The following is a 10,964-nucleotide window of genomic DNA, read 5'->3' as shown; positions in this document are numbered from 1 at the left end:
TTTGTTTGCTTGCTTGCTGGTCTTTTTTGTTTGTTTGTTTTTTGTTTTTTGTTTTTGAGACGGAGTTTCACTCTTTTTGCCCAGGCTGGAGTGCAGTGGCCCGATCTCAGCTCACTGCAAACTCCGCCTCCCGAGTTCAAGCAATTATCTGCCTCGGCCTCTCATGTAGCTGGGACTGCAGGGGTGTGCCACCATGCCCAGCTAATTATTTTAAATTGTATTTTCTGGTACAGGGTTTCACAGTGTTGCCCAGGCTGGCCTTGAACTTGGGCCCAGGCAATGCTGCTGCCTAGGCCTATTGTACTTACATGATGGAAATGGAATATAAAGGCCTGTGTTGTTTTAATCCATGTTTATGTACAAGTTACAGTCTCCTGTTGTCATCTGTGTCTTCTGAATCAGTCACCTGTCCGGTTAAATAAATTCTGGCCATTTTCTCTTAATTCATTTACCTGAAAAAAAAATTTTATTCTCCCTCTCCTTTGAACAGCATCCTGGTGGGGAAGAAGTCTTAAGGGAACAAGCTGGAGGTGACGCGACTGAGAACTTTGAGGATGTCGGGCACTCTACAGATGCCAGGGAACTGTCCAAAACATACATCATTGGGGAGCTCCATCCGGTAAGTACATTTTGGGGGCCTTTTCTTATATGTATTTAAGGCTATCAGATGACCTTACCCAAGTCTGTAAGCTTGCATGTATACACATTTCAAAAGGAGTAAAGCAAAAACAACTCCTGATTTTAGGACACCATTTTTGTCGCAAATAAATTGACCAAAAATGTCTTTGCATTTCACTGTTGCTTTTTTTTTTTTTTGAGACAGGTCTTACTGTGTCACCCAGCCTGGAGTGCAGTGGCACGATCATGGCTCACTGCAGCCTCAACCTCCTGGGCTGAAGCCGTCCTCCTGCCTCACCCTCTTGGTAGCTGGGACTACAGGCACACACCACCACACCTGATAAATTTCATATTTTTTTGTAGAGATGGGGTTTCACCGTGTTGCCCAGGCTGGTCTCAAACTCCTGGGCTCAAGCCATCTGCCCACCTCAGCCTCTCAAAGTGCTGGGATTACAGGCATGAGCCCCTGTGCCCAACCTGGTTGCATTTTTTACTGGCACTTCGTTTTAGTCAGCATGCCCCACCCCACAGCCACACCCGGGGAGTGGAGTGCTGCTCAGTCCTGGAAGTTCCGTGGGGCAGCATCTTTTACAGGGTGGGAGAATCAACCCAGCATTGCTTTCTTTCCTTTTCTGACCGCAATATTTTTATTAAGAATCCCACTTCTACTTTCATCAGACCAAGGATATTTTAGTTCTAAAAAATGATTAAAAAAATATAAAAACGGAGCTATGTGAAATGAATAAGCTCTGCCTTCTGTAGGACTAGTGCATTGTCCGTATTCTGCTTACTGTACCCCAGACCTTCGAGGATGTCAGCTCTGGACCAGTCCGTTGACCAACTTTTGGAAAACATTGGCTTAATTTGGCGTTTCTTTCTTTCTTTTTTTTTTTTTTTTGAGATAGAGTCTCGCTTTGTTGCTCAGGCTGGAGTGCAATGGTGCAATCTCAGCTCACTGCAACCTCCACCTCCCGGGTTCAAGCAATTCTCCTGCCTCAGCCTCCCAAGTAGCTGGGATTACAAACTCCTGCCACTGCCTGGCCAATTTTTTTGTATTTTTAGTAGAGACAGGGTTTCACCATATTGGCCAAGTTGGTCTCGAACTCCTGACCTCAGGTAATCCACCCATCTCGGCCTCCCAAAGTGCTGGGATTACAGGTGTGAGTCACTGCGCCTGGCCCTAATTTGGCTTTTCTATGAACAAGGATAGGATCAGGCATGTTGGGCTGTGTTATGATTTTAGACCCTTCTGTGGCAGTTGTAAATGACCATATTAAATGTCACTAGTCTATCAAGCTAAGTTGTCAGGAAAATCGCTGAAAACTTGGAAAGAAGTCTCCAAGCGCTCTGAGCATCTGGAGTGGATCCCAGGGCCGCACACACAGCTGCCCTGTCCACCTCTGGGAGTGCCTGGCTCCGTCCTGCCTTCCCACTTGTGCATGGTGAGCAGCCCACCAGAAGGGGACAGAGGCCTGCTAGGAGCCAGTTCTGCTCTCTTAGAAAAAAATGGAAAGGCAAATAGCCTCATTCCAAGTGAGCAAACTGAGAAACTCTTAAAAATATAAGAAAAGCCTTATCGTATACCACTGATGCTTCCTGTAATGACTGTGAATGAAGGAAAGGTTACATTTGGTTCTTTGTAGAAGGCTCGAAAGTAGGAAATCCATTTGAGAACAGCTTCATTGAGTGGGGAGGTTCGTTTGATTTTGTTTTTGGTGGTAGGAGAGATGTACTTTGAGGGAGGAAACTTCATTTATCTGACAAGTTTATTTGCCCCTATATTTTCATCCCATACTTCACGAAGGCTAAGTTGTTTTGGGGTCATCAGAGAGGCCTGCCCTTACACGTGCCTGATCCCATCCTTGTTTCCAGCTGTGGATTAGGTTTCAGGCTCTGACTGTGGCATTTCTGCTTCATCTGCCCCCCGGGCTTCCCCCTGGCCAGCCTTTAAACACACTGTCTTTTTGACAGCTTCAACCTGAAGTTGAAATAGTTTATGACTCTAAACCTGGGAGATGGCAGGGCTTAACTGAAGAGGTCACACACATAAGAGACACATGCACAATCTCAAATGGAATTTGAGAGGACAGAAGGGAAGAATTAGTATTCAGCTGCTCCCTGAATTACGTATCACAATCTGAGTCTAATAAAGGTGTGTGCACATCAACATGTCCAGAGGACTGTCATGGCTGCCGTTCTCAACTTTGGAACTCTAGGTAGAAAATATCTCTTGGCACTTAATCTGCTACTAATTTTTGCTGTTAAATCAGATGGATCAAACTTTGTGTTTAATAACTAAATGTTGAATCTGAAATGGTAATTACTGAATTGTAATTTAAAAAAATCTCAAAGTCAACATTTTACAAGTGGTACTTTTGTAGATTTTTAAATTCCATAATATGCCTTATTTTTTCCTTGCAGGATGACAGACCGAAGTTAAACAAGCCTCCGGTGAGTGTGACCATCTCAAATGTCTCTGGATGTTTTCATTGTATTTAATACTTGTCAAACTGAAGGCAGAGGTGTTTTATTTACCTGACTGAGGCCAGCACAGTTCTTTCTAGATAAATGAATATGTAACCTACTGCCTCAGCAAATGTTTTTTATTTATGGAAACCTGTCCGTATGATTTGTTAGGATGGCTTGTGTGTAATTTTTTTAAGGCTGTTAATACTTAAACTACTTTCTTCGTCATAATTATCAATATATACCCTTTGAAGAGCTACGTTTTGTAGTAGCACTGTGCTTGTGATCTAAAAGATTTGACACAAGCCTTGTTTTCAGAGAACTTAAAATCTGAATGGACAGTGGTTTTATTACTTAAATCTTTAAGGGTACGTCTCATGTCTTCTTCATCTGTAAGTCTCTTGGGCATAGTAGGTGGTCATGAATATTTGTCAGGTGAATTTAATGAAATTAAATAGTACCCTTTTGACTTACTTTTCCTTGGGAAAGGAAAATAACTCTGGCAATACTAGTTTTATGTTATGATTCACTAGCCTTTCTCTCTCAACTGACCATCTCACTGATATTTGAAAATAAATGTAGGGTGACAATGGAAGAGCACAGCCTAAGTTCCTGAAAAGTACAAGTAGGCAAAGTAGTTTCTAGCGTCTAATTAAAGGACTATGGGGGAAAGTTTTGCTTAAAACACACGACAAAAAGAAAGTATAATTTTTTGTTTTGGTGTAAATTCTTGGTTTTATTAGAGAAAGTGCAACAACAAGACCCCACTGAGCTTGTGTCGAGAACTGGTGAGCTGATTTTTTGAGTTGTTGCTGCCAAGACATCATCTTTAATCTACAAAAGGACCAAAGCAGTTAATCCAATAATATAAGCTTAAAGGCCACATTTATCTCAACATCCCTGAGAGTACAATAAAAGTCTTGTGTAATACTGTTTAGTACAAAGCAATTTTATTTGTATATTCTCTCCTTATTCAAGAAAGACTCAAGTTCAATGTTAATGATATGCGTACTTCCGGAAGATAGAAAATTGACTTCAGAATTTGAATGGCCTCTGTGACAATTGCTCAGAACCCTTGCTGTGAGTTCATTTGACGTTAGCACCTTTTTTGAGGCTACTTTTTGGATAGCTGAAATTCTGTGATGCATGAAGTTTTTCCTTTTCCTCTGAAGTCTTTTAAGGGAAGAATATATATTTATTTTTTTATGATGTGTTCAGCATGGTAATCATTTTGGTATAAGTCATTTAGCTATAGCAAAACAAAGGTTTAAGATTCATTACATGAACTTAGATGGCCGCAGGGCCAGCCGCTTCCCTAACCATAAAGACTACAAGCAGAAAACACTTGTAGGTGTAAGACTGTACCCATGTCTCCTGCCATAACTGCTTTCAGTTTGAAGGACAAAGCCTTTCCTTCTTTATTTGCTTTTAGAACACATGTATTACAACCTATACTGTTGAATTAGTTGCCCGTTACTATTTATTCTTATTTTCTATTTTAAAGTGGCCATTACTTTGATACTGAGAATATTTTGGGAACAGAGCAAGTTTATGGGGTATCTTCCGGGACTTTAGCTTTTAGCATCAAAGAAAGCTGTCCTGACAACACTGAGTGACAGCCCTTTGTGTGTTAAGACGTGGATTACTTCATTCCAGCATTAGCAGTTGATATTTGATCAGCTTGTTAGGTGTGGAAGGTCTCACTGAAGTTTGAGAATCACACTAACTTTTTAAAGTAGATTTTTGTTTGTTTGCTTGCTTGCTGGTCTTTTTTGTTTGTTTGTTTTTTGTTTTTTGTTTTTGAGACGGAGTTTCACTCTTTTTGCCCAGGCTGGAGTGCAATGGTGCGATCTCAGCTCACCGCAACCTCCGCCTCCTGGGTTCAAGCGATTCTCCTGCCTCAGCCTCTCGAGTAGCTGGGATTACAGGTGTGCACCACCATGCCTGGCTAATTTTTGTATTTTTAGTAGAGACGGGTTTCTCCATGTTGGTTAGGCTGGTCTTGAACTCCCGACCTCAGGTGATCCACCCGCCTCGGCCTCCCAAAGTGCTGGGATTACAGGTGTGAGCCACTGCGCCCGGCTGCTTGCTTATTTTTGAGACGGAGTTTTGCTCTTGTCACCCAGGCTGGAGTTCAATGGCATGATCTCGGCTCACTGCAACCTCCACCTGCCGGGTTCAAGCGATTCTCCTGCCTCAGCCTTCCAAGTAGCTGGAATTATAGACACCTGCCACCATGCCTAGCTAATTTTTTATATTTTTAGTAGAGATGGGGTTTCACCATGTTGGCCAGGCTGGTCTTGAACTCCTGACCTCAGGCATTCAGCCACTTCAGCCTCCCAAAGTGCTGGCATTACAGGTGTGAGCCATGACACCCAGCCTAAAGTAGACGTTTTAATCTCTTCAGAGATTTTTACGGATTAACTAACTTCTGAGTATTTTTTTTTAAACAACTCTTCTTTATTGTGACTTTGCTTCAGTGAGAGCAGAACCGGAAGAATGTGGGACAAGAGCTTGCTGGCCTTTTTGAGAGGCCATAAGCAGATGAAACGAAAGGAAATACATGAGCACTTTTCCGGATTTATCTTTCTTGTGCTTTTGGTTTAGCAGAAGTAAAGAGTGTCCTTAGGTATTTCTTTTGTCATTTGTCTGTATAATCCATCCACCTATCTCCGAGAGGTTGAAGAATGTACACTGTGGTCTGAATTTTTGAAATGTTGTCTGCTTAAAATATCTAGTTGAATAGTGAAATAAAATGCAGTAAAGATTATTAGCTTGAACTTGCCCTAAGGAAAGCATCGTGTTAAGTTACCAGATTAAGATGTTTGTAGACTTAGAAATCATGCATTTTAATCGAACATAAATGTTTCTATCACATTTGCTTACATAGAGAATATTAGTCGTAGCAATACCCCTTCTTGGTTGTAGTTTTTAAAGCATTCTGATAGAAACTGTTTGGTCCCCACAGTATCTCCATGTTAGACCTGCCAAGGGAGGTGAGTACATTGCAGTTGGGAAGTGTTAAGCACCCGACTCACAGACATGCTCCAGAACCGTCCAGCGCCCATCTCAGGCTGGTCAGTTGCAGTCCCTTAAGCTTCTTCTCTAGGTTCTGGGCTTGCCGTGTTAGACATCACTCTGTCAGTATCTGAAGAGAGAGGCTTCCAACTGAAGAGTGGGTTATGTTAGATGAACTTATAAATGAGATGACTGTGATGCACAAAAGCTTGTTGGGCTTTGCATGCTTTTCATAATTTATGGAGCTTATAATTTACACAGATTCACATGACTTTCATAAGTCATTATCCATGACATACTTGTTTTATTTTTTTGAGATGGGATCTCACTCTGTTGCCCAGGCTGGAGTGCAGTGGCATGGATCTCGACTCACTGCAACATCCACCTCCCGGGGTCAAGCAGTCCTCCCACCTCGGCCTCCCGAGTAGCTGGACCATAGACACAGCACTGTGCCCAGCTAATTTTTGTATTTGGGTTTCGCCATGTTGCCCAGACTGGTGTTGAACTGCTGGACTCAAGCAACCCACCAGTCTCGGCCTCCCAAAGTGCTGGGATTACAGGCATGAGCCGCCACACCCAGACTTCGACACACTGATTTGATTGTTAACCTCTTTTTACTGAAGTTGAACCCTCAAAGTCATGGAGTGAACAGGTGGCAGAGCCGATCATAAAAACCATCATCGTCTTTCTCCTTGTTCATTGCTGACATACTTTGATAGTCACATCCCTAAACCCAAGTGAGACCCTCAGAACATTGACCACTAAAGACCAATTACTTTTTCATCAAAGTGCGAAGTGGTAATTCAAACTTCCTCTAACTGTCAAGCATCCTGGGCTACAGAGCCAAGAAGATAATCAACAATCAAAAGATGATAGGATTATTTCAGGTTCCCCTCTTTAGAATTCGTGGCTGTTGCTGGTGTTGCTGGTGCGAGAGTAGTGTTTTAACCTTAGCGCTCACCCGTGGTAACCACGAAGGCAGCAGGAGGGCAGGTGGGAGGTTCCAGAGTTGTCAGCAGTTGGTGAAATGCCTGTGCTCATTTTAACGATGCCATGGATGTTTGTGTTTGCCTTCAGTTGGTTGTTTCAAGCTTAACTTTCTAGTTTGACAATCATATTTTACCTTCAGTGATTCTTTTGTTTCAGAACTGAGTGTGTCCCCTAATAGCTAACTAACATTTTTGTATATTTTGATTATTTCTAGTAATCTTTGTTAATTTTATTCATATATACAAAATTTGGAAAATCCTCTTGCTGTAGTTATGAATACTTTTTATAGATGCTAAGATTTTAAAATTGCTGGAATAGATAATACATTTGCAATTTTTTTTTAAATGACTTACCTTTTTTTCCCCTACTGTGTCAGGAACCTTAAAGGCAATGTTTCAAGGTTGGTGGGTCTCATAACTGCTTGGCTTGCGTTTCCCTGAAAGGCATCTGTCTTTTCACGGGAGTTTCTCTAACGTGCTTTGCAGAGTGATGCTTTGCCTTACTGCAGGCCGCTGATTGTTTTGCTAATGCTTTTTTATCTGTGCTTTGGGAAACTGCAGATCTGAAGCTGTCTTATTTATGGCAACTTCTGTTTGAGGCACTAATGCTTATATTGGTGTGGAACATCAAAAGAATGCTTCTTAACCCATTCTCAAGCCCCAAAAAGTTTATATTTCACTAGCCCTTAGCTTTTCAGCTGTGTGGAGAAGTATGCGTTTTTCCAGAATCATTATCCATTCACTTTAGTGCTACTCAAAAGAGCTGCTCCCAGAAAGCCCTGGAGGATAAAAACAGGGCTTTCTTATTTGGGGATTTGCTGTTAGGCTGACAGTGACCAGCTGGTGACAAGTGTGACGCCAGCAGAGCAGTCCTGTGAGGCTGGTTTGGTGTCTTGCTGGTACTGTCTGGTGAGAATTAAAGCAGCACCCCGGAAAAGTTGGCCTAGAGTGTAGAATTTAAAATGGCTGTTCTTTTTGGTTCACATGTATTTAATGTAATACAGGTACACTTTCTTTACATCCGTCAGATTTGAATAAAATAACTGACTTTTTTTTATTGAACATTGTGTTGTTCATGCTTTTGAAGAATTAAACTGCTTTTTCTAAAGGTGACATGGGATTATGTGTATGTGAACATGAATGTCTCTTTTCAGTTTCTGCATTAAAGTATTTAGATGCCTAGCGTGTGCAAGATATTTTATGTAGCATACTGATTTTGAATGTTTTTAAATTATTGAGGTTATGTCCTTAAGTAAATATAGATGATGATTAAAATGTTTTATTCTGGAAAAAAACAAAGTTAGGCATTTTAGTGAAAAGAAGTTTATAATTTTCCTTTTTGACGTCTTCTGAAGAATGCATTTCATAAAATACTGTGTTCTTATTTTCAGACAGGATTTGAGTCAATGGAATAAGTTCATTCCCTTGAACTTACTTTACTTTTTCCTCTCGTGTTTCAGGAAACTCTTATCACTACTGTTGATTCTAGTTCCAGGTATGTGCGAGCTTTCTTTTAAAGCAGTGGTGATGGGAAGGCTCATGGGTCCAGGTTGGATAAGGTGCATCCCCCACCTGCTGGGTTCCTGGGCCTGACACTATGCTGTCTCTGCAATTTTCCACTGAAGGCCAGACTGTTCAGCGCGCTCAGCCCCAAGCTTTCAGGCAGGGGACAGTGAACACCGTCCTCCACAGCCACGTGATCTCGCCACGTGATCTCACCGGCTGGCTGCATCCAGCCCAAGGAACAAACAGAACAATTGCATTTCCTTTTCCCCCAGGGCAGCATCTTAGGCGGCCAGTCCCACAGCACCTCCCTGGCTCATCCAGGCAGACATTCCATCTGCTTCCTTTCAATCCATGTCTGTTTCTTAAACTCTAGTGATTACATTTCCCTAAGCACGGGTCAGTTTTCCTTTGTCATTTTTGTTAGCTTTAAAGTTGAAGCTGGTAATCTGCGTGTAGCGTGACTCAATTGTTCTAGGCACCAGATTTGTTTATGACAGTCCAAGTGCATATTCACATTTTTGGCAGCTCTACCATATTGACTTCCGTAATAGCCACTTTTTTGGACCCAAGCTCAAAACCACACGTTTGTATTTCATCCTGTCAAATTTAACTGCCTCAGTCTGTTGGTGTTTTGGAATATTCCCTGCCCACAGGCAGTATTTCACCCTACTCTTCATTAACAAGCCAGTTTCTTTCTAAAGTGAAATTGAAAAACCCCACCAAACCCCACTAAGACAAAAGTTATGCTTGTAATTCTTATGAAAGTGACACTTGTAATCCTTATGAAACGGTTGCACTTACAATCCCTGTGAAACACATATGTAGACCTAGTCTGTTTCTGAAGCCTACACATTAATTTCCATTTTCTAAGAAATCAAGTCAAAGATTGAAATCTAAAGATTCAAATCTAATTTAAAGATTCAGTTAGAAATTATAGCTCATTCCTCCTTTGTCTCTGATTTGATTTGTAATCTGTAAACTTTACAGATCGAACTTCTATGCATCAGGACTGTAAATTAGGCGTTTTTTTGGTGGGGGCGTGAATGTAGACCTGTGGACCACACACGAAGTAGTTTGGCCATTCCGTTTCTTAACCCTTTAAATCTACTTCAGCACAGGTTGCAAAGATTAGATTTTCCAAACCTAAGCTTAAAGCTGTGGTGTTAATGGCAGCCTTAATAATCACAGGGCCCATACTCTTCAACTTTACAGCTGGTGGGGCATTCATTTTTTGGTTTGTTTATTTTTGTTGGTTTATTTTTGTTAGTTTGTTTTTGAGACAGAGTCTCGCTGTATAGCCCAGGCTGGAATGCAATGGGGCCATCTCGGCTCACTGCAACCTCTGCCTCCCAGGTTCAAGCGATTCTCTTGTCCCAGCCTCCTCCCCAGTAGCTGAGATTACAATTAGCTACTGCCACCACGCCCAGCTAATTTTTATATTGTTTGGTAGAGGGTTTTACCATGTTGGCCAGGCTGGTCTCGAACTCCTGACCTCAAGTGATCTGTCCTCCTTGACCTCCCAAAGTGCTGGGATTACAGGCATGAGCCACCGCTCCCGGCCAAGTGAGTTTTCTCATAAAGCCAGTAGGGCAGAGTGATTCCTGCCCTACATATAGCAGGGCATGCATTACACTCATGTCACTTTTAGCAAATCCAGGTTGCCTTCTCAGCAAAATTGGTTACAGAGTTAAGAAAAACATGCCCTGGTAATTTTCTGTTAGAAAAGGCAAAGATTTTGAGTTCACCACAGTGCACATGATGTCATCATCATTGCTTTTTGTGTCTCTCTAGTTGGTGGACCAACTGGGTGATCCCTGCCATCTCTGCAGTGGCCGTCGCCTTCATGTATCGCCTATACATGGCGGAAGACTGAATACCTCCTCAGAAGCCAGCACAGGAAAAGCCTGCTTTGGACACAGGAGAAAAGAAGCCATTGCTAACTACTTCAACTGACAGAAACCTTCACTTGAAAACAATGATTTTAATATATCTCTTTCTCTTTCTTCTGACATTAGAAACAAAACAAAAAGAACCGTCCTTTCTGCGCTCACATTTTTCGAGTGTGCCTTTTTATTCATCTACTTTATTTTGATGTTTCCTTAATATGTAATTTACTTATTGTAAGCATGATCTTTTAAAAATATATCTGGCTTTTAAAGTATGCACCGTGTTTGCCTGTTTGGTGTATAATTGTCTTTAATATTTAGAATCTGATTATTTAGAGGAATCCTTCAATGTGTTACTCTTTCAGATCCAAGGAGGCCATGGGACTGGAGGGGGGGAAATAGGTTTGAGTGTCTCCTTTCACATCGTCACATCTCATTGAGTAACCATGTATTGTATGCTTCCGATGTAGTTTCTGTTTTC

At 41.7% G+C, this 10,964-nt stretch overlaps 1 protein-coding gene across 1 annotated transcript in view; it reads left to right on the top strand.

The window, feature by feature from the left end:
* The window catches only part of LOC105516652 (cytochrome b5), a 39,329-nt gene extending 28,571 nt beyond the window's left edge, over window positions 1-10,758 (top strand). Inside the window, 5 exon segments of the mRNA XM_011948916.1 lie at window positions 491-619; window positions 3,040-3,069; window positions 7,469-7,492; window positions 8,552-8,586; window positions 10,389-10,758. Coding sequence (XP_011804306.1) covers window positions 491-619; window positions 3,040-3,069; window positions 7,469-7,492; window positions 8,552-8,586; window positions 10,389-10,470 — 300 coding nt within the window. The 3' untranslated portion in view covers window positions 10,471-10,758.
* The last annotated feature ends 206 nt before the right edge of the window (window positions 10,759-10,964 follow it).

Source organism: Colobus angolensis, unplaced genomic scaffold, assembly GCF_000951035.1.
Source record: "Colobus angolensis palliatus isolate OR3802 unplaced genomic scaffold, Cang.pa_1.0 Scaffold287, whole genome shotgun sequence".
In the NCBI taxonomy this organism is placed as follows: domain Eukaryota; kingdom Metazoa; phylum Chordata; class Mammalia; order Primates; family Cercopithecidae; genus Colobus; species Colobus angolensis.
The sequence above is the reverse complement of the archived record's forward strand: the minus strand, read 5'-3'. Positions and strand labels throughout refer to the sequence as shown.